The sequence below is a fragment of the Rhagoletis zephyria genome, unplaced genomic scaffold, assembly GCF_001687245.7.
Source record: "Rhagoletis zephyria isolate East Lansing unplaced genomic scaffold, Rhagoletis_zephyria_1.1 Rzeph_scaffold_00972, whole genome shotgun sequence".
NCBI classification, from domain to species: Eukaryota; Metazoa; Arthropoda; class Insecta; order Diptera; family Tephritidae; genus Rhagoletis; species Rhagoletis zephyria.
In genome coordinates, this window is record NW_016158056.1 from 47,070 (window position 1) to 72,443 (window position 25,374).

Below are 25,374 nucleotides of genomic sequence, written 5' to 3' on the forward strand. Positions count from 1 at the left end.
TTTACCTTCGAACGAAATTTTAAAAAACGTAAATTCATAAATTTTTGAGTACCCATAAGCTTCGAATTGCATGCTAAGGACTCAATGCTGCATTTTCTTATAAATTTCACAGAAGGGAAATTTTTATATAATTCAAATTCTTGCAGCTCCTTACAAAATTTTATGAAAACTATGTTTACATTTTTTATTTTGAGCTTTGTTTGGTAAATTAGTGGACAAAATGTTACTCAGTTTGCTGCTATAAAACCGAAAAATGTGTCCAGAATTGTATGCACCAAGCGCCGTACTAATTACAATCAATTATCCCTCTCACTTGGAGTACACAACGTAGTACATGCATAAGTATGTATGTAACACCTGTACAAATACAAAAAATATTAAGCTGATGGGCGATAGCTGAGCGGCATACCTCTCAGTTCCTTTTAATTAGCTCGCGCAACTTTATTAATTAAAGTAAATTTCGTTCCTAGTTAATATTTGAGAAACTAATGGAACATAATTAAAAATCCACTTCAATCCGCACAACTGCTATTTACAACACCACCATTGCACGCTGCCATTCACCCCAGTCCGCATTTGGCTAAGCGCAACACGCTCTTGACACTCCACATTCATGCCAACAGCCAATAGCTAACTAATCGAACAAAACTCTGCGAAGCGGAAGTCCCGACTAGGAATTGTGTGTATGTATGTAAAAAAGTACAGCAGGCGCAAGGCGAAGGCATCCAATTAATAACATTGATTAAGCTGATTGAAAGCGGGCACAAATACAAAACTGATGGCAAGGAAAGGAAAAGCCGAAGGCTAAAAGGAAAAGGAATTAGTTGGATAGATGGATAGGCGTCAGCACTCTTTCGTTCGTTCGTTCGTTCATTGGTTCGATACCGCCTGCATGGCGGCATTGGCGGCATTGGCGACAGCTGGGTGGCACATAAGCAAGTAAGTGGAGCTTGCAGATTGCCAATCAAGAGGGTGGATCAGACAGACAGACAGTCAGGTAGCTTGATAAGTAACCAGCTAAGCTCTGGAGAGTCGCCTCTTAGCGGCAGTGCCTATAAATTATCGGCAGTATATTGAACTCATTTGAACTCCACGAGGAAAAGATACATACATGCAGATTAACATTCACAGCGCCCGGAAAGTCAAAGGCGCATATATATCCACATACACCAAGTTTGTGCATAGATTTCCGTTGGGCGCCGGTGTTGCAAAGTTTTGTACAATATATGTACATGGCCGCTTGAGATTATTAAAACAGTTTGCGCTCTTCATCGTTGCTGTTTGTAATCAAATAGTTTTTGTTTATATTTGCTGGCCGCATTAATTTTTAATGCGCTTTCTTACTTACGCGCTTATGTGGAGCTAATAAACTGATTAAATTACTCCTAAATAAGTAGTGTTTAATTAAAATTTGCATTACCACTGAATATTTAAGCAACAATTCCTGACTTTATCTTATTGGTTAGTGATCAGTTGGCCGCATGCCATGTGATATTATCTCGTAAATTATACATGAAGATATGGATGAATTTTTAATGTAGTGTGAATCGAGCTATGGCATTTCAGTGTCAATGAAATTAAACAAACGATAGGTCACAGGCACACATGCATACACTAATCATTTCAAAAACATGTCAAAAACTACCATTTTTATTTGGCAGTGGAATCAGTTTTTTTAATGAAAAAGTTTGTTGCTTCTTCTATTTTGCAAGATATTTTAGAAAAATCGTATCGATACTTGTATAAATTTACCAAAATAAGTCAAAAAGTAAAACTTCCCTTGTGGGATATTTCAATGGGAATTTTTAAAAAACTTAAAAAAAAACTTTTTCCTGTTTTTGATCAATAATTCTTATTTTTCTTTGAAAGAGCTATAGCAAACAAAATTCTTTAAAGAAAAAATTTATTTTTTCAACAAAATTATATTTGAAAATAGCTGCAGCTCACTGCTATACACAATTTATGATTTAAAATAAAACAGCAAACAATCTACATTTATTACCTAGCAACGGCTTTCAAAAATGAAATAGTAAACTCTAAATTTCCCCGAGGGAAAATACATATTATGTACTTATATTCTGTTAAAATTTGAATAACGCGAGGGCACAAAATGGATAAGTTAATCTTAAACTAATCCATCTGACAAATCATACTGTAAAAATTGTTTATTCAGCAAGTGAACAGAATTTAAAATTTAGCCTTATGTCCCTCGCCTTACGCTTATCGCTGAAAGAACTTTTTTTATCTTATATGTATACATACATAAGTATATATAAAAAAAATTTACTGTTAGCGTAAAAATGTCAATATAAAAACTTCGAAGGAAATTTTCTAAAATGAATTTTTATTACAAAGTATGCAGTGGTATTAACAGAAAAATGTTGTCAGCTTTAAACATTTTCCGAAACAAGTCAAAACAAAAAATTATCCTCAAAGAAATTTATGTGGGAAAATTTCGTAAAAGCTGATACGCATTTTTTTTAAATCACAAATATTAGCATTGAAAAATACAAAATTCTTTAGAGAATTTTGACGAGAAAATTCCTATACCCAATTTTTTCACAAAATATGCAGTAGCTATGGGCACAAAGTGTAGCTCTTAATTTGTTATACCCATTCATTAAAAAATAATTTTGCACATGATATTTTACTTTAAGTAGATATTAAGCGCATCTAACTCGCTAAGATATGTATTTAGTTTCACATAAAATAGCTGTTTCCAAAAAAAAACTGCGAAACAAAAAATTTCCCTCGAGGAAATTTTTGTGGGATATTTAGCCTTTTTCCCCTAGGGATTTTTTAATGTAATTTTAGCACAAAATATGTGAGAACGACATAAAAACTCTCAAATAACATTTTACATTAGGAATCTGCTATCTTTTGTACATATACATATATGTATATTTTTACCAATACAGCTGCACAAAATTTTTCACACAAAATTTTTCAAAAACTTTAAAGCACGCATTTATCGAAAATTTGAACTTATGCGCTTTTGACAGTAGCATTCGGTTGTATTTATTTAATTATTTTTTTTCGTTTCCTCCTGAAAGGATATTTATTTTTATTTTACTTTAGTTTCGGTTGGTCTTGCCGTTTGAACTTGTTTATTTTGTAGACACCTGTCACTTGCAAGCATTGCTTCCATGCAAATATTTTTATCTCACATTTATCTCATTCACTGAGTTTTATTTATTTATTTTTAATTTTCCTTTCCATTTCCGACCCTGCTGCAATCTCTTACGTACATACATATATAGCCGTACTCTAATTTAAACAATTTGTGTAGATTTTCACAGCTACGTGCGACGAAATTTGCGCTATACAACTTTTACAAAATTCCGCAATAATTTTGGCGACGGAAGTAGTAAGAAAATCTAAAGAAATTTTCAAATATTTTGTTGCTTGTCAACTTCAAAAGGCTTTCTTTTCTTCAGCTCTTTCCCCAAGCTGCCTGAACGATGGCTCTCATTGTTAATTTGCCAGGGTGTTGAAGAGCAGCAGGGCACTACTCGCACATAGAAGGTGTGTTCAATGCTCTTTCTGTATTACTGCAAACCAGCCAGCTACTAGACACAATGCAATGCCATTTCCTCATTTGCATAACGAATACAAAACAGTGAAGAAGTGAAGAGAGGAATCAGAGTGCCAGTTGGGGTTACGAAAAATAAAAAAAGAAGGCTTTAAAGATTTCTCAGCGCGCTTGCCGAGAGGGCGCCTTGAAAGAAACTGGTGGAGATATATATGTATGTATGTATGTATGTATTTAGAAGGCTATGCAATGCTCCTCGCAAGCGGAATAGTAAACTCAGCGGATACGAGTAGTATTGAATTGCAGTGCCATAAATTGCTTAACGAGAACAATAATAACAGTAAGGGCATGACAACAATAAAGCTTTGAAACAACAACGAAGAAAAAGACGAATGCGAACATGGAAAATGTACAGAAATGGCAAACTACGATGGTGTTTGAAATTTTGCATATAACTCAAGGGGATTCGCGTTCGAGGAGCACATATAGGATAGCTGTATGTATTTATTTATTTACTTGTATTTATTTATTTACACGGGAGTAGGAGGAAAGTATTCAGAGAAATTAGAAATTGACAAAAAAATTAAAACTAAAAACAAAAAATTCTAACAAAAATACCTGCAATAACCACAAATAAATTCTAACATCAAAAAAGAGCTTTGTACTTTAAGCAGTTCAGCTAAAAACTCACTACACGAAAAAGTAGCGAAACTAGTTTTATATTCATAGCATACTTTGAGGCGCTCAAGGCAACTGCGCGCAGAACTGTAGTAGGAGTACATACATACACACACTTGTAAATATAATAAAATTAAAAAAGAGGGAAAGGATAAGCTGGTAGCAAAAAAATCAAAATTTTCTCAACAAAAAGAAACTGCATGTAAATAAAATTAAATATGAAAATTATAGCAGAACTTTTACAACTAAAACCATATTTATATCCGTAGTACATATGTGGTACATATGTGATATCTATACATATGAACTTATGAATTTTTTACGCTATACAAAAACCCGGTTTACACTTGTAACATCTCAGTGAGAGTTTTTGCTTCACCAGCTTTTTTTTATAGCTACGCTTGCAATGCAAGTCAAAGTGCAAACTTAATCAGCAAACTTTTTAGCACCGAGCTAAATTTAGCTTGAAGCATTTAATCACAACCGAGAACATTTCTAAAGCTGCTAACATGGAGACCACGACTACAGCGTAGACATTGTTTGGCCTATAATACTACCAGTTTTTTTCTAGAACTGAAATATGGTTTATGCAAGCGTTACTCTGATGAAAAAAATAATTAAAAATTACCCTAATTGTTAGTTTGTTAATTTGTAAGCATTTATCAAAATTTCCCTTTGAGGGAAGTTTTTATTTTAACTTAAATTTTTGCGGCCTCATCTAGTTTGTTGATTCGCAGCAATATTTTCCCACGCATTCGAAATTTCCCCATGAAGGAAATTTTTTATGTTCAATTTTTTTTTTAAGTTTGCGCATGCGCGCATGTTTTGCAGGTTTTTACTTCTTTTCCGTCAATTCAGCGAAGTTTAAAAAATTTCCCTCAGAGCGAAATTTACTATTGTACTTAATATTTGCTAAAATTTATATTAGAATTTTATTTCAATGCATTTTTAATGATTTTTTACAAAACTCCGAAAAATTTTATAAAAGAAGCATAAGTGAATCGAAAATGTGCAACTCTTCTATTTGTAGAATTTCCAATTTCAGCTGGCAATCGAAGTCAATAATAATGTTATTAACATTAATAATAATGAAAACAGAGCATAAAATAGAATTGGAGCAGAAATCAGATAAACACTTGGATGTGTTAGCTGCCAAATGTAAACTCAACAACACTCCTAGAAAATGGCAAAATGCTCACAGAATTTTTTAATTAAAATTCAAATATTGTCAGCATCGTTGAAACGCCCCAATTACAAATTAAACATGGCAAGCAAATGTGTAATCATTCTTTACATACAGACGTACAAGCATCCGTATATGCACATGTACATACATACGTTACAGATGTAATATTTCAAGAGCCAGTCGCATCTTTTTCCATTTGAACTCTGGCTTCCTAACAACATTATAAGCGTTCTTGCACTTACCTATGTATGTACCAGTATTTGCTATAATTGAGTTTAGCATACTCGTGCCAATTTGCACATTTTACATTTTCATCGACACACAAAATAAATTTTCGAATGGTTAATTGGCAGCATTGGTTTACGTATTAACTAGCAAAGGGTCAATAAATAAGTCCATGCAAATAGACGTGGACGGTAGTGATCGTTAATAAATTTTTCAAATTCTCCTGAAATTAAAAGTAAATGTCAATTGAATGTAGGTGCATATGGACATACATACATATGCATACAAGTAGGTTATGATTCAATAGGTGGAGTTACTTGGTAAGAGAAACTTCGCAAAATCCTTTTGCTAATTTAAACCAGTTTACAGTTCCTTTTTATAAACTATATGTACATATAAAAGCATAGAACAGCTACAGAAGACAGTTTAGGAAATTGGGATGTTCTTTTAAGGAATTTTATAAAAATATCCTCTCAGGGAAATTTTAAAAATTTACTCAAAAAGCATGAACTTGTGGCTAATTTAAAACATAAATAAGTATTTTGTACTTTTCTTGAATATTTCCCAAAAATTTCCCTCTGAGGATTTTTTTTATTGTAAAATCTTTACTGTTATTTATATATGTATATTTAAAAAAATATCTTCAGGTAAATTTTTAATTCCAAATGGGAAATTTTTTGCCCTCAATAAAAACTTGATTTTTTGTAGTTTTGATTTCAAGTGTTTTGTTTGCAATACACTTACCTTAGCAAGTTTAAATATGTTATTTATGTATGTAAATAAATTTATTTAAAAGCTTTAAATTTAACCTTACGATTAATTTTTATATTTATTTTAAGCTTAAATATTGCAATATGTAATCCAGTGGCAAAAATGCATACGCACATTTAGATTCTCACGCTCTGGTGCTTTAAAATGAAAGCACACTGGTTTTAGGGTATATTCAAAAAAAATTCCCTTGGGAAATTTTTATTCCCTATGGGGAAATTTTTATAATCTGATTGAAAATTTTGCATTTTTATACTTATTAACTCATTTATATACATTTCGCACAAAATATGAAATTTTCTCCTTAGGGAGTTTTATACTCATGCATATGCATATTTAGATTCTTATGCTCTAAGGCTTTAAAATGAAAGCACACTGGTTTTAGGGTATATTCAAAAAAATTTCCCTTGGGAAATTTTTATAATCTGATTGGAAATTTTGCATTTTTATACTTATAAATTCATTTATATACATTTCGCACAAAATATGAAATTTTCTCCTTAAGGAGTTTTATACTCAGTTCACTAATTCAGCAGACAAATATCCATAAACTGGGTTAGCAGTCATATAGGCAAGTCAGCGTAAAGAAAAGATTTACTTACCCAGTCGTACGTGATTAAGTAAGCGGATAAGCAACCTATCCCAAAGGACAGCGCACACCTAGGCTTTAATACAACTTCCTCACACACTTGCAAATATGCATTTTCACGCACACATAAACCCAACTACACAACCACAAACATATTAACGCGCCCGTCGCCTATAGCTGCATGCTTGCCGGTCTAGGCGCTTGAATGGTGTGTTAATATGAAATATGATTTTTACGATGCTTGTCAGTTGTTGCCAAGGCTTTCATTGCTGTTGTTGTTGTTGCCACTGTTACTGCTACCGCCTCAATTTACGCTTTTACACTTCCGCAATGATGTGTCAGCAACACGGCACGGCATGGCACACGGCGACATTGTAGCATTTACACATACATACATACATACATATGTACATACATATAGATAGTTTCTATGTTGGAAGGATCAAGTCGCCATGTCGCGTCGAGCGTTACGCCAAAACTTGTTAAGCCATCCTCTCATAGCTCTACCAACCATACAGCCCGCACGCGCTTGTTTACATAGCGAAAAGGTTGTAGCGATGACAGGATAGCTGCAGCAGCAAGCAAAAAAGGACACTGGCAACGCCACTAACAGGCATCGCATGGCATGGCGACTGAAAGGATATTTTAATCTTTAGTTAACATGACAAGTGACTCAGCTTACTGCACAAGTAAACGGTTGTTTTGTACGTGCCCCTACACGAATGTACCTAGTCTACTAACAAGAATGGATGTATGTACATACGTACATATAAAGCGCAAGAGACTAACAAGCGGTAGCCGTGGGAGTATTCACTAATATTTGGGTTTGAGTATGTAAGCCTTTATTTGCGCATTTTTGATTTTGCCTGCTCTTGTGTACATATGTATATAGCGCTGCTCGTTCATCGCTTATAATTGCAACAAAATAAAAACGCCATTAATCTGCAGACAAACTACATACACACACATGCGCGCGCGTACTCGCTCCAGCCCCGTCTGTCTATAGTTTAATGAAGTGTACCCAAATGAGGTGTTGATGGCCATGCCGTTCCTTATAATATATATGTACATGCATATGTACCTAAGAGTGCTTAAAAACTGTACTAAATAGGTATGAGCGTATGCATAAAATGCGCGCTCATCAACGCCATCGTCAACTAAAAACTGTTAAAGTGAATTTGTGTAATAACAGTGAAGTACCTATGCGCGTGTGCATATGTATGTGTGTATGTTTGTACAAGGATTTTCAATTTAATGATGTGTGTGCGTAGCAAATGTACTTTTATGCTCGCGTTTGCTTTTTCACTGTTTGTCATTAGTCGTAAACTTCATAAGTCTTACCTGCTGTTGAAGTGGTGCTATTTAATTTTTTATTTTTTTTTGCCGTTTCAAGCAGCGAATGGGTAAATGCACCATTTTTCATTTTATTTGTGTGAAAGCCGGAAATCTAAATTTAAACACTAAATGATTTCAAGCAGCATTAAATGTGTGACAAAAACACCACTTAAGTCACAGTAAAATTCAGCGTAACCATGAAATTAATTGAGTTTTTGACATCTACGAAATCACTGCTAAATGTTAAAAAACTTTTTTGTACATTTCAAAAAAAAACATCCCTAATGGAAGGGCAAAATTGATGAGCGCAAGTTTTCCAAGAATTATTTTTCGCTGTTTAAAATTTTTTTAAAAATTTCCCATAAATTTCCCTCATGGTATTTATAACAAAATTCAGCGTAATTTAGAAAAACGTGTTTCATTGATTGCAAAATATTCACAAATTTTTTTAAAAATTTCCCAAAAAATGTCCTCCATATTTTAACTTCCGCCAATCGTTATTTAATTTTGGTCCGTAGACAATGCGGTAAACGCTCTTTCATTATCAACTTACAAAAAAATCCTAAAGGGGGCAAAAATGTGTTTAAAAGCTTGTCAAAAAAAATCACAGAAAAACTCAGATCAGTCTAAAGTTAGTTGAATTTTTCAAAGTTTAAAATTTTTTTAATTCTCAAAAATTTCACTCGCAAGATTTAGAGTAAAATGCAGCATAAGATAGAAAGGTTAAATATTTGACAGCGACACTTTTACTACAAAATAATTAGCACTTCTTAAAAAAGTTCCTACAAAAAATTATTTTGAAAAAACTCGTGAAAACTAAAGTTTGCATAAAATTTCTTAAAATTCACGTATCGCATTTCAAAAAATGTCTCGTTAAGGAAATTTTTCACGGATCCAAGATTTGTATGCCCGTTGAGTGAAATTTGGTTATTACCAAAAATTTTATTTGTTCATTTTAGTTTGCTAATTTAGGTACTTAAATGGCATATATTAAGATTTTTTTTTTCGCCAGGAAACATTATTTAGTATTTATGCATCATTCTTAATTCGATACATAACTTCGAAAAATTTCCCATTGTGCAAATTTCATTACTGTCCAAGAATTTTTTATTATAATAGTTTTCAGTAAAACGTTTTTTTCTTAAAATATTTTTCAGTAAAGTTACGTTTCGAAAATTGTTCCATGAGGTAAATTTTAATACTGTCCAACGATGTTTTATTACAATAGTAGCTTTCAAATTAAGTTTCGAAACATTTTTTACTAGAAAAAATTTATAATCAAACCGGATTATCTTTAGTTTTAAAGCACTGAAATTATTTATGTGTTTTTCCTATATCTACTTCGTTTTAGCTGCTTCCAAAAAAAAGTCCTCGAGTTCTTAGTTTCATTTCCTTTTTAATTTGTTGCATAGATTTAGATTATAATTAAACCGGGTTTTATGTAGTTTGCTCATATCCGCTTCATTTTTAGTTAGCTCCAAAAAGACATTCTCAACAGGGGAAATTTTACTTTTGAAAAAAAAATTTTTCATTGCCTTTAGGATATTAAAAAAAAATATTTTTTGTAAAGATTTAAATAAATTTTTAAGTAATTTTCTTTTTTAGTTCAAAAGTTTACATAATCAATAAAAAATTTAGCTTTTAAATTTGAGCAAGGTTTTTTAGTTTCAAAAAGGGGAATTTCATTATTGCCCATGATATTTTTTAACGACTGATAGAAATTTTTTTCTAAAACAGCTTGTAAAAGTGTTGAAAATATACATATATTTTGAACTTCTGCGTCGTTTTTAATTATTTTCAAAAAATTTCCCGTCTAGGAAATTTTATTATACCTAAGTATTTCTTTATTTGAATATCCTACATCTATGAAAATGTTCTTTTGTAACTATTACGTCGCCTAAACTTATTTTAAAAAAAATTTCCTTTGAGGGACAATTTAATTTGTTCGGCTTTTATGAATCTTAAAAACATTGATTCTTATTGCTCATACATAAACTACTAACCATTCACGATAAGCGCACAAAAGTGGAAGTTTTAAGCAGAAAATATGAAATTCTCAAAAGTAAATTCATCATTTGCTATTACACCTATTTTGTTGTTAGTCTTTTGGCAGCATCTCATCCGCTTTGCATTTATTCTTGCTAGGCACAATATGCTTTTAGAATACGCAGTGGATTTAAAAGTCTTTTTACAAATATACATATGTACGTATATTAAATACCCACATATTTGTATACATTTCTAAGTGCACATGTACTCACATCCGTCTATTTAATAAAGAGTTTCATAGAACTTCAAAACTATTTGAACTCTCCAACGAACAGCGGCGACTCACTGCGATGCACTGCACCTCTGTGCTTAGTTATGTTCACACACTTGATCTTATATGCATGCATTTTTTCCTGCATGGGTCCTCCAAGAAATTACTTATGAAAATAGTTTGTGCCACGTTGCTGTCAACTTGCCACAACCGCTAAGTTTTCTTTCAACCAAACTTTTCCAAGTTAATATACATAGAAGTACAACATAGTACTACTTTCCTGCGTTGATTTTTCAAAGATTTGCTTTAGTGAATTGCTTTTCCATAACGGCTGGTGCTTCGTTAGCTTTTGTGATTAACTATTTGCCAACCGGAAGGGTTACCAACTTGAAAAGAAAGTGTGCTGTGTAAATGTGCATACGTGTGTGTGTGTAAATTCTCAGGATGTCCAAATAACTCCGCTGTTAGCCANACGTGTGTGTGTGTAAATTCTCAGGATGTCCAAATAACTCCGCTGTTAGCTGTGATGATGGCGATGCTGATGATGATGTGGCAAATTTTCCAACTCGGCAAGTTGCATAAATATATGTATGGCAAATATGTAGCTTTTTATATTCATAGAAAATCAAAATAGAACTGAAATTTGTCAAATATTTTCGAGGGAATTCGGTATGTTGTACGTGTGAAGAAATTATTCGAAAATTATAAGCGGAATTGAAGCGAACTAAGCCAGTTCCTTTATAGGTTGGGCCTGAAGCAAAAATTCTTTTATTTACCTCTTTGCGCAAACTCAAAATGCTAAAAAGTTTCAACTGTTTGTAATCTTCATAAGAAATTTTTCTTCAAACCAAGCAGAGTCAAACTTTTGTAATTAAACGTGCTGCACAATAAAGAATTGTTTTAAGTTTTTCGCTTCCCTCAAGGGGAATTTTCAGGAAATTCACAAAAAGTATAATTTCTCCAATAATTAAGAAGATATGTTGGAATCGTAAATGTTTTTAAATTTCCTTCTTAGAAATTTTTTAACTTAGGTAAAATTTACATCTTCTTATAACTACATACATACGCTGCTATAAAAATTCTTTGTATTGTTTATGTGTTTTCAAGTTTTCTTTGAGGGGAAATTGTTTATTAAATTTAAGTTTTTATATCTTTATAAAACAAAATTTGTTTTGATAAGATTCTCTCTAAAAATACTTATTTCCTTGTAACCTTTTGTGAAAAATATTACTTAATCATTATTTTAGCTAAATGTGTGTGTATATAAAATTTTATTTTCCAAATTCTTTATTGGAAAAGTTTACTTTTGAGAGAAATTTTTAAAATCAAAATTTTTATAACTTACGCTTATTTACGTTTGGTACATTGGAAAATACTATTCTAAAAAATTTCCCTCGGAGGGAAATTTTCTAAAAAAGACAGAAACGCCTTTCGGCAAGCTTTTCTGTTTTGGCGCAAGCTTAAGAAGAGTGTTCGCCACGGAAATTTCATTACTTTGGCCATAAATGCAATAATATTTTTGTTATAGATTTTTTAATTTAAACCTCCCATCTGCATAGGATCTTAGACCACAAAACTGGTGTATTTTAAGATTTGTATAACTAAATAAGCGTTTGTTACATTGAAAATACTATTCTAAAAAAAAGTTCCCTCGAAGGGAAATCTTCTTAAAAGACAGAAACGACTTTCGGCGAACTTGTCTGTTTTGGCACAAGCTTAAGGAGAGTTTTCGATACGGAAATTTCATTACTTTGGCCATAAATGCAATAAGATTTTTTTATAGATCTTTTAATTTAAACTTCTCATCTGCATAGGATCTTAGACCAGTAAACGACGATATTATATATATTTTTTTCAAAACAAACTGCTAATTTCGAAAGCTTCTTTCTGTTAGAAAATTACCCTCAAAGGGAAATTCAGTATTTCGTAAGTTTTAAGAAGCTTATTGTAAATTGAAAGATTACTTGCAAAACCTTCAGTCCAAAGAAAATTTTCTAACAACAAATTAGAAATGGCTTTCGCGAAGCTTTCTTTTGAATTCGCCTCTTTTTAAATAATTTTAAAAATTTTCGTATATTTCATTATAGTCCAATATGCAATATTCCAATTTTTGTGAAACACTTCTATTTTGTGCAACATCAAAAAATTTCCCTTCGAGGGAAATTTTATAAAAATAAGGCAAACACATTTCTATAGCTATATACGTATTCTGTGTGATGTAAAAGAGCATCTATTAAAATTTCCCTAACAGGTAATTTTTTTATTATTGAAGAAACCTTTAGTTTTGCAGTAGATCATAATCGTGGCTATATTTCAATAGATTGAGTAACAGGATGTTAATAAAATCTATCTCTAATCATATATAAAATACTGTACAGTTTACGAAACGGAGTTGCACAAAGACTACTTTCTTATTTATATCTTTTTAACAAGAAATTTAAATACATATTTTTTGTTGCTGCCTAGGTTACTCATACGCACCGGCATCACTTGCATGTTAACCAAATAAATGCATACAAACATACATAGGTAATTATTAATTTTTTTAATTTCGCTTGTCTCTTTTCAGACTGAATCCATCAAACATGATCTCGAAACGAAAATGTATCAACACAAACTCGAGCAACAAATCGAAAAAGTACAATACAATCAAACAGCAGTTATGCTGCTAATCGACACGTGTCAATTGGTGAGAGAGAATACCTCACGTGCTGTCACCAGTCTCGATAATATGGTGTTGTATTTCATGAAAACGAAAGGCAGCGAAAACGATACGTCACTTATGGGATTATTATATGTAAGTTGGAGCAAATTTCTTTAAAATATTTCATTAATGTGCGAATCGGGAAATTACAGACATTAATTTTTATTGCACATATTTAATTGAAGTAAAAACACACGAGACTCAAAAATGAGAGATCAGTTTCAAGGCTGGAAAAGTCTATATTTTCCAGTTTTTTTGGGAAATTTTCAGTTTACAAATACCGCTGCTAAGATGGTAGCTTAAACTTCCAAAAACTGCAATATAACTATTTGTACGTACAAAAAACTTTTTTTCGTTCATTGCATACAAATCTTGGATGCACCTTCACTTCAACTTAAGCTTCTCTATGAATACAATTTTAGACTTCATCTCATTTTACTAAATTCAACTTTCCACCAACTCTACTTCAAAATTTAAATACTCATACATTTTTCTCCACTCTCTAACTACATTCTTTTTTTCAGCTCGGCGAACTATACGAATCAATTCGTTGGCCCGTAACCCTCGGCTTCCTCACACTACTCCTGCTACTCTGCACCATACTGGTGATTGGTGTAGCGCGTCGTTCGCGTTGTGCTCTCATCTTCTTCAGCGTATCCGGTTTATTTTGTATTATCATTTGTTGGCTGCTGGCTGGCATTTACCTGGCATCCTCGGTGGCAGCGGGTGATTTCTGTATGCGTCCGCATGAGTTTATGTGCCGGCAAGTGGGCATGGTAAGTTTATAAACTAAACCAAATATATGTAAATAAAACAAAAGCAAAAAGCGAAGCTAAAATTGCTAAAAATAGTATAAAATAAAATAACACTAGAAAAATAAGTATTTATTGCGCTCGTAGCAGCATGGCGCAGAAAAATAACAACAAGCTTAGCTTTGAAAAATGATTTCCGTGAAAATATTTACAGCGCTATAGTATAGCATAATGCCATTTTGTGCCTGAAAGTGTGCTGAAATTTTGATGAGCGAGGGCAAGTGGCGCCGCTCATGACTCTTCAGCGACTGACGGGCTATTCATGGCAGTGAACATTTTTATTTGTGGGTGCTTGTGGAGCACTGTGTTTGCTTATGGCGTGCATAGCACCGCGAATGTGTTTGTGTGCGCGCTGGAGAGTTATGCATATCAAATGACCCTAATCGCATGCTTCACTCTATTGTACACCGGTGGGCGCACAGTGCGGTTGTGCGGCTAAAATTGTGGTATAATTAAAATCCTGAAAAAAATATCTTAAATGTGGTCTTATATTCAAAATCAAAAACCTAACAACAGCCAGGAACCATTAGTCTTCTCAACCCACATATGAGCTCTTACATGCGATAAATACTGTAACGACAAGTATATCGTTTCCAGCGCCACCTTTCGATCCAAATTTTTGATATCTACAAAAAGTACGCTATATTCCGATCGGATAAATTATTTTCCACAAGCGAGAGCTCTGCTAAATTTATTTCGTTAATTCGGGAGATTAGCGCGTCCAAAGAGATAAACGAAAAATTCATTTATTTTTCAATTACATAGTTAGCGCCAAATTTACCTGCAAGAAATATATCCGACATATAAAGTAGTGTATGTTCTTCTCAGGGCATTATTTTATCTACAAAGAAAGCCCTTCTGAATTTATTTAAGCCATATCAGAGAGTAGCGCTGGCAAACATAAAAAATTATTTTATGTCACACTTACTTTGTTACATACTATCCTCCAAATGCTTTATAAATCGAAATTTTCCAAGAAAATGTCACTTTATAAAGTTCTTGTAACTAATTAAATTTTTATGAATGAGGCCATATAAGTTTAAACAAAGTTTTTACGTCTAAAAATTGCAATTGCATTGCAGTTTTTTTCATAAGTATATTTTACTAGAACGCCCTCACCCGCTTCGATGAATGTATGTAATTTATACGTGCTACATTGAGTAAAATTTATTTCAAGAAAACTCAATTAAAAAACAGGAGGTTTAAAATTTGTTTAACGATCTTCAAAATATTTTCAAACTAAAACTTTCTTAAACTTCACACTTGTCATACTTTGTCAATTAACTTATTCCCTGAACTCAATTTGAGATTTTAAACGGATGGAAACCTCTTACATGTAGTTTTGAAATGAAACCCTTTAAAAATCATTTAGATTGATACCCATATTGTATTTAATAATTCATTTAAATTATTGAATAGTTTGAATTTAAGCTTTTAAACAGTTGACAACCATTTTAAACCTCTTTCGTCTGACACTCATATTGTGGTACATATTCAAAACCATTTCGATTCATACCAATCTTCTATAACACTACATATTTTGAAAGCCGATTTTTATGTGTTCGCAAAGCTCGAGAACGGTCGAACCGATTTTTTTTAAATTTTGGACATCTGCTTCAGACGTCCCTAGGATGGTTATAGGCTAAAAAAAATTCGATATATAAAGAAGGCGTGGCACCTCCCATTAAAACCGATTTGTTCATACTGCATTTCTCTGGAAGTGTTCATGGTAGAATATTGGAACTTGGTACGGCGATATATGAAATCAATCTTATACTCATGGAGAAAAATGGGCTATTTGTGGGTGAAATCCTCCTAAATTCCCGGACCGATTTTAACGAAGTTTTTTGTGTGCTTTTGAGTGGCTCTCTGGGTAGTGTAGTTTCACGTTGTAGCTCTTACATTTTTGCAGTCTGCAAGGTTTAGGTCAGGCTAAAAGGACATCCCACAGAAAGCCAGCAAATTCATACCCGAATTTCCTTTGCTTTCCAGCGTTGATTAATCATTATCCACTTAAGAGTCCATTTTAAGTCAAGAAAACTATCATTATCCGTTAGAATTGTGGAGATCCCCTCATGGATTTTATTTAAAAAACAGGACTGGTATTCAAAATTAAGTAGGCACACTAAAAGAGAAGAAGCCTATTCAAAAGGTACAGAAATTTCACTCTCCAAAGTCTCTAAATGTAGAAAATCTCTGAATATCTAAAAGTATGCAACACCTCAAACAAATAAGAACAGCATTCCCATAATGATTTTATGTAGTCCTCATCCGCTTTTATGTTGCATACTTTTCGGCATATATTTTATACAGTTAGACCTATTTGGCTATTGAAGTTTAGCTTAGCGATTTGTAGTATCCCACTGCTGCCCCCATTAAACACCAACAATTTATTGCAATTAATTTGTAAATTTGTTAGTTGTGGAACTTTTGAGCATTATATTTTAGGGCGAATATCTTATTGAATTCGAAAATCTTTGCATCCTTTTTCTTAGCCTAGTAGATCTCAGCACTTCTTTTGCACTTTTCTACAGCCAGCACCCACTGTATGCGCCTGTGAGCTAGCTAACTAGCATGCTTTACGGGTGTTAGAGTTTCCATGAAGCACACCCCGGTGTGCTATCAACAGCCTGCGCGTCTACAACTCCCTCACAATGGCCACTTGTGTGCAACGAATGAAGGAACGAACGAACCGCGACCACATTTACCGGATGTTTGTTTATTTAGTTGCTTTTTGGACGATGCTTTTTGTTGCTGTGGCATTGTGTGCCAGCTTTATTTTTATTTAGATGATATATTTTGTATTTTGATTTAGTTGTTGTTGGTTTTGTTGTCGTAGCATTTTTACTACAACGCTCAACAGTTTATTTTGTGGCATATTTAATGTGGGCTGACAAGTGTATTTGTACCTAACTTTTTTGCAGTTATGGAGAAGAGGTATAAAAATGGTATTTATATATGTATGTATATAGTACATACACTAAATACACATACATAGACATATATGCATGTATAAGTAGCCATATTCGGCGCCATAACTGCATGGGTAAGCATGTATATTGTCGTGCTTTGCCAACTAAACTATTTGAGATAACAATGCCGGCTAGCTTACATGTAGGCTACAAATATGTATGTATATACCTACATAGAGGCCGTTTCTCGCCCGCACCAATCGCTAGCAATCAACGACTGCTGCAGTTCCATTAAATAAATGTGGCTTTTATGAGGTCATTTGCTTGTGTTTGGCCTTTATTACAAAGAACCGCCTTTGCTATTTGTGGCAAACCGTGGCCAGAGTTGAAAGCAGAGGCAGCAGCTTAAAACATGGAGAGATTTCACTCATTGGAGTGGGTTAAATGGCCTATTTTTACACGTTCAGCGCTTGTTGCTTACAAGTATTCGCTATGGCTGTTGTTTTTATTTTTGTCGCTTTTGTAAGAGTCCAACAACCCTACGCTGACAAAGTAAACAATGCAAAACTAATAGCCTACCTCAAGGCACGCAGCTAACTTGTCGCCTAAAAGTAGATATGTTTTCATGCTACATTCACTCCACTTAAGCGCGCACTTTAACAATATCCGCTTGTATTGTAATAAGGATTTTGTCTTCGCTTTGATTTGACCGACTTCATTACTACTCTTCCGCTACTGCCGCCGCTTTTCTCGTGTTATCTACTTGCTTACGCAGTCGTAAAATTTTACTGCCGCTTGATAAGTGTCCGTTATTGGCGCATACACTAATCTATTACAAGAAACAAAAAAAACAAAAAAACATAAGGACACAAAATGCGGATAGCAATAAACAAAAACACGAAGGAGACAAACAACGCGGCACTCAGTTTTGCTTTCATTTAGAAAAATTAAAAAAGCAAACCAGAAAATGTTAGAATAAAAACGTAAAAACCGTGGCGCCTGGAACTTTGGCAGTGCATTAGTTTTATGTACTCTCTCGAAAAGTGCTTGCAGTGCTTAACAGTTGACACAGTTTGCAGCTTCGTTGAACTTTATTTAGCATGCCAAAGGAGTTGCAGAAATATTGTCTGAAAACAAAATATTTTTTCTATAAACTAGGCAGTATTACGTGCTTTAAATTTAATTTTTGATATTATGCTCAAAAGTTTATTAGGAAGCAAAATTAAGAGATATTCACATTTTTTAAAGAAAAGTTTTAAAGGGAAATAATTTTTTGAAGGGAAATAGTTTTGTGCAAGTGAAAGATTGAAGATTTTTTTATTTACATTCTTATTTAAATTTGAACTAAGATTTTATTTTCAAAAAAATCTTTTTTTTGGCTTTGAGGAAATTTTTTTTATTTACTACTTTTCGCATTATAAACCAAAATATATTCAAAAAGGTAGAAGTGAACCAAAAGTGAAACCTGTTTGTTGCTGACAATATCTAGTGTTAAAAACTAACAAAAATTTTTCAAAACGATTTGAAATAGATATGTTTTTCTGTTTGACATTTTAATCGCATTCCAAAAGAGAGAACTGTAAAAATCACTTCTACCGTGTTTATTGTTTTTTGAATTGGAAAAATTTGAAAGGAAAATGTTTTTGACTTATAGCCGGTTTCACGATAACAATTTAAGTAAAAAATAACTTTTTTTATTTAAGTTTAATATGAAAACTGACAGAAGAGAAAAAAATCTTTTTTTTTAATAAATTGCTGGTGATTATAGCCAGTTTCACGAAAGCAAATTAAGTGAAAAATAATTTTTTTATTTGAATTTAATATGGAAATTGACCGCAAAAAAGTCATTTTTCTTTTAATTTTAAATTGATTTCGTGGAACCGGCGGGTAGTGTCTAAATTAAAAAGAAAAAATGTATTTTCTTTTTATTTTTGAAATTAATTTTTTGGATTACAAACCATTTGTTTTTTTTTTTTGAAGGGCAACAAATTTTATGACAAGGGAACTTATTTTAGAACGAGTTTTCGTCAACCTTGGAGACAAACCAATTTCGGCCTTGTACCATCTTCAGTGTCCTGTAGAAAAACTTTACAAAGTCACAAAAAAGGAATGGCGGAAATTTATTTTAAAATAAATCATCTTTCCACCATGTCGGAAAAATCAAGCAGCACCAACAAAGAAACAAAATTTGTTTAAAGAAAAAATTTTTAAGGGGAAACCATTTTTTTTAAGGGGAAATAAAATTTTGTTCGAAAAAAACGAAACAATCTTTTTTAGAATTTTTTACATCAGAATTTTTACATTAGATCTTTGGAATTTTTAAAAATTCAAAATATTTTCCTTTAGCTTTAAAAAAAAATATTTTTTTTAATGTTTTTCGGTTTGCGCACAAATTTTTCTCTGTTGGGAAAAAAATGTTTAATAGAAAAAAAATCTTGTTGAAGAACAAAATGTCTTTGGTGAGAAAAAATTTTTTCGAAAGGACTATATTTTTAAGATTTTTTTTAAATTTTTGTGAACGAAAATTTTATAAAGGGATTTATTTTGGAATGAATTTACGTCATCCCTTTAGTTTGAGGAAAATAGGTTTCGGCATTTGCCATCTTCAGGAAAAAATTTGTTGAAGAAAAAAAATTTTTCAGCGGAAACAAATTTTTTGAAGGAAAACAAATTTTTTTGAAGGGAATCTTTGTTTAAGATTTTTTACTTTAAATATTACATACTAAGTATTTCTTTTAATTTTTACAATTTGAAAATATTGTTTTTGGCTTTGAATAAAAATTTAATTTTTTAATAATATGTATTTTGATTGCGCCGCACACTTTCTCGTTTTGAACGTAAAAAAATCGACTGCAAGGATTTTTTTTTAGACTAAATTTCGATTTTTTTTTGAAGGAGTTTAATTTCTACCAGGTTTTTTTACATTAGATACCGTCAACTAGTAATCTCTAGTTAAACTTTAAAACTTAAAAAATTGAATTTTCAACAAAAATTTAAACAGTTTTGCATAATTTCTTCAGAAGAAAATTCAATTTTTAATTTTTTTCGGATTAGAAACCAATTTGTTCGCACCTTCTTTCCCTTCGTTCTGTTAGCAATAAACCATATAGCGATTCTCTTCAGTCAGCTATTAAAAATGTTCCCTAATTGCATAATTTATGATTTTCTATTCATAAGCGAAGCATTCCACGCGTCAATCCCATACACGCATACACACTCGCGCATAAAATAGTAATTGCTTTCGATTTCTCTGTATAAGTATGTATGTATGTCAGTATTCTTGCCATAGAAATTTCGCTTTTATTATTTACATATGTATAGAATAATTATAAATATCTACACATTTTCCGTTGAAATTTTCTGACTAATTAAAAAAATACTCATACGCCCTGTCAGACGTTGATAGCCACTGTAATTGATCAAATTAAAATTATTATTATTAAGTGGTGTTTCGCATAATAAACCATTTTTAGGACCGAGGACGACATTAAATAACTGTACCTGTAAGAAAATTGTGTGAATTTTCAGAAGTTTTGTTTTGTTTTCTTCTTATTATCTTACTATGATTAAACTGTTTTTTTTTGCAGAAATTCTTAGAAATAAATTTTTTACCAAACATTTAGAAGAAAACAATTATCCAATATCTCTTTATATTTTGCTTCCAAAAAAAAAACAATTTTTAAAATGTTGACAGTGCGTGTAATTGGTAAACAATTGCATGAATACCAACAATAAATCGATTCGTATGTATTCATGTCAAGCAAATGCAATCAGTCGGCTCATCCGCACACAGATACAAAAGCTCCATAAAAAATTGTATTATTATAGCTGAATGTGGAAAAAATACGCACAGTCATCGCATGTCACTACTTAGGTGGTGTTCAACGCCGCCGGGAAAACACTCGCCCAGTTACAGCACCCAGCCAACAGTGCCTCTATTGCTCCAGTTTTCAAAACTAACAAATTCAACACAATGTCGGCACGTTGAGCGAACGGCTGCGCCAGCAATAAAAAAAAACAAAGAGCATTGGCTATGAACGGTGCCACGACGGAAGCCGTGTAGCGCGTAAAAAATGACGGCAAATGCCTGTTGGCGTTAATTAGAACAATGCCGGCGCTGGCAGTCAGGGGGCAGTTTGCTGTTATTTTATATTTTCCAATTTTTTTTTCTTGCACTTTGGCATATTTTTTACTTGCAAGCTCAATATGGGTACGTTTGTGTGTGCGCGCACACTTTCTATTGATGAGCTCAAAAGGATAACGGCGAGATGGGTGCACGCGATATACGAAATTGGCACAAATGCATGCGTGTATAGTAGCACTCACTTGCACTGACAAATAGCGCAACTAAAGCGAAACTATGATCTGTCGCCTGTCGCGAAAGGCCTCGCATTTATGGGGCACAACGACATGCACTCGAATGGAAAAATTAAAAAAAAACACAAAAAACAATATATGTATGTTAGGGCGGGTCAATTTGTATGGCAGCTTTGTTCGACTATGCGCGTTTGCGACAGAAGGATTCTACGTGCAATTCCAAGCAAATTTGTCGAAGAAACTGTGGGTCTAAAATCAATTTAAAGTTTGCAAAATTGCAAAAATAGGTGTCTTAGCATTTTGCTATAGTGTCGTAAAGAAGTGCTTAAATTTTGTATAAAACATGCTACTTTTGTATAAGGAATCCATTGCTGTATTTATCTTTTTCTTAAAACTTCCAAAAAATTTTCATATTTTCTTCGAAGCCTATTCGAAATTGATTTAAGACCCATGGTTTCCTTGGCAAATTTACTTATAATTATACGTAGATTCATGCCATGCTATACGTGCATTGTAAAAAACAAAATTGACCCGCCCTAATGTATGAATGTAATGTTGAATGCCTCAATACTCATACAAAAAAATCGGTACTGTTTTTCCATCGAAATGGTACAAGTTATTATATTTAAAACTTCCGTCAAAATATTTTGTTAGGATTTACGTGAGCTGGACCGATTATTAAATATGTACCTACAAAAATCAAATTTTTTTTTAATTAAATTACTTTTTACAATTTTTTTTCAAAAATCTCCTCAGATGATGGAAGTGTTTAAGCATGAAAAGTCTGCATACAAATTTTTATAAATTGTATCAACGGAATAAAAATAATTAGATTTTGGCGGTATTTTCAACTCCGTCCAGCTTACGTAAATCCTACTTTTATTCCGAAATACTCTTTAAAACTTTTTTTGGTGAGGCACCCTAATGTAAATACCTATGTATATATTTATTTTCATATATAGTTCACTCTATGCCCTTATACTATTTGAGTATGTGATATAGGGATAACACATGCATACATCTGTATGTATAACTGTCATTTGTTCCCTTTTTTCCACTGCACCGCTCAAGTTATGACTCTTAGCAGAAAATCGCGAGTTTCCCTTGACACCATTTCATGCACACGCAACCTTTTTGCCAATGCATTGCAATATGCGCCCATATGTAGGCAACAGATAGAGGCATTTTAATAGCGAAAAAATGGCGCACGGGTTGCTAATGGGTGGGAGCCGCCTTTGGTTGTGTGCGCATGTGTGTTTGCGCAAAAAGTGAAATTGGTGCTATTGAGCGCAGGCAATCACGAAATAAATAAACAAATTTGATATAAAAATTTTCGCAGTAAAATATTTACAAATTGCCAGATAATATGTATATGTTGAGGCTCACAAATTCATTGAAAAACAATAAATGCAGAAAAATCTGTTAGATTAAAAAATATTTAGCGTTTGCCGCCGCGGTCGCCGGTAAAAAAGTATGCTTTACTCACAAATTGCCTGAAAATAAATTCTTTGATAAAACCGTCACCGTATTTTATCCGTTTGCTTGACATAATTACCTAGTGAAAGGAGTTCATATTCACAGGCATTTAATATTACAAATATTTTCATCGGCTATGTAAAATTAAAAACAAATAATGACTTGCATGCTATTATTTAAACATTTCCAAAATATATCTATAAGTAAAAGCTTTATCCCTGTTAAAGATTTTTTTATCCTGATGTTGGTATAGTGCAAAACCCTTGATTTTAGTACGTAAATATTTTATTAAAACTTCTTATCCGGCTATGTAAAATTTTTATCCGTAAGAAGACTTAAATCTTATTTTTTTACGCTTTTTCAAATATTTCTTTGGAAATTAAATTTTATCCGACCCAACAATTTTTTAAATTAAGTGACTAAAAATCGGTTTAGTGAAAAATATTAATTATTAGATGCATTTCATTCTTCAAAGCTCTTATCCGGTTGTGTTAACTTTTATCCGAGCACACTGAAAGTTCATACAGCGTTGAGATATAATTACAAAAGCGCTTCCCAATTGCTTCTATCTGATTTGGGATATATGTATGTCATTTTTCAGTTTATAAGAATTCATTTCAAAAAAACTTTTATCCGTTAGCAACATTTTTTATCCGAGTACTTGAAAATATTTTCTATTGAGAAAAACTTATCTTTGGAGGCGTTTAATGTTTCAAATCTCTTATTTTGCTATGCAAACTTCTATCCGAATATACGATTGGCAGCAATATATGTATGTAGATGACTTAAGCACTATTTCTTAAGCACATTTCTATGTTTCCTTGAGAAAAATATCTATCCGACTAACAAAATTTTAGTCTGAGTGACTGACTTTTATTTTCAAATGCGCCTCATTCATCACAACTCTTATCCGGTTATGTAAAGTTTTATCTCAACGCATTAAAGTCTCCAAGAATTTGTTTGCAAAAAATTTTGATCCGTAAAAAAAAATTTTAACCGAATACTTTAGAGCATTTTCTAGTAAAGAATTTTAATACTCACAAGGCATTTATTTTATCCGCCTATGTACACATACGCAGAGCTAAAAAAAAGTATTAGATACTTTATCCTAAGCTTTTTCCGATACACAACTTTTATGCGAAAAAAATTGTATCCAGGAAAAAAATTTATCCGAGTGGTGCAAAATAATATTGATTTTTAAATGTATTTCATGCCACAAACTTTTTATCCGGCAATGGAAAATTTTATCCAAACATGCTAGGTGTTATGAGGAAGCTTAAAAACTAACTTTCGTACTATTTCCAATATCTTGGTACATAAAAGATAATTTCCAGTTAAGAAAACTCAATCTGAGTCACTCAACATTTTCGTAGTGATATTTCGTAGATCCTCTAACTTTGTTCTACAACTCTGTACGACTTTAACCCGTCGGTTTTTACGCAGGTACTAAGCTGAGCTAAGCACAAAAAGAAATAAAAAGCTAGCCACAAAAATGAAAGACCAAACATTCGCCCTTAACGCCAATTGCATGTGAACAAATATTCCCAAAAATTATAAAGTAAATAAAAAAATATGTCCTAATTTTTTTTTTTTTGTTTTGATTGTTTAATTATGGGAACGCATTATTCACATGGAGTTGGCGATAAGGCTGATCGAAAGAAAAGCGTTCACAAAAGGTATAAAAAGAAGTATTTTTCAAATAATGACAAAACTTGATTTTTTTCTTAAAATTTAAAAGTAAACATAACATCAACAACAACATTTCAGGCTATTAGCCTCCCTCGGTAAAGCTAACATGAAAGCAGCGAAAATGGGCGCCTAAAAGTGCACTTGAATTGGCAGATGTTGAGGTAAAAGAAGCTAAATTTTTGTATCTGTTATGCACACATGCATAGCTTTTAATTTTATGCATATTTGCTTGCCCCCAATTGGGTTTATCAGAGCGCATTGCACACAAAATTGAATTTTATACGAATATGAATGAGCACAACAAAATCCGAATTGGCACAATTGGCTATACAATGCAATAGAAAATGCACATGGTCACACACACACACACATACATACATGCCCTGCCTGCTATTGAATGAATGCATGTGAAAAAGTGAAAAGGTAAAAAAATAAATAACTTTTTTCATATAAAATGGCATTTGCACGCCGCGCTTGGCGAGAGGGAAATCCTTTTTAGAGCGCAACTATTTGCATTCATGCAGTCGAGTAGATATTTAAATATGTTGTTGTTGTTGTTGCTGTTTTTTTTTTTTGTATTTCATATAAATACAATTCTAAAAAGCGCTTAGTTTGCCACGCTTACACCAACACATTTTCATTTGCCACAAATGCGCCACTTAGAGTGAAATACAAAAAAAGGAAAAAAAAATTGGAAAATGCGTTTATAAATATTTATTTTATTTTATTTACTTTATTTTTCACATTTATTTAAATAGTTCAGTCCATTTGTGTGCTCACATATGCATAGCTGTATGTGTGTTGGTAAGCTAACTTTGTTTACATTTATACAACAAATAATACTAATAAAGCGCTTTATCGCTTTACAATCGCACAGACTGTGAATTCAAT

General features: G+C 32.5%; 1 protein-coding gene across 1 annotated transcript in view; it reads left to right on the forward strand.

The window, feature by feature from the left end:
* Positions 1-25,374, forward strand: part of LOC108362263 (AF4/FMR2 family member 4) — a 72,071-nt gene that overhangs the window by 20,308 nt on the left and 26,389 nt on the right. Inside the window, 2 exon segments of the mRNA XM_017615173.1 lie at positions 13,143-13,370; positions 13,802-14,053. Of these exon segments, the coding sequence (XP_017470662.1) occupies positions 13,143-13,370; positions 13,802-14,053 (480 nt within the window).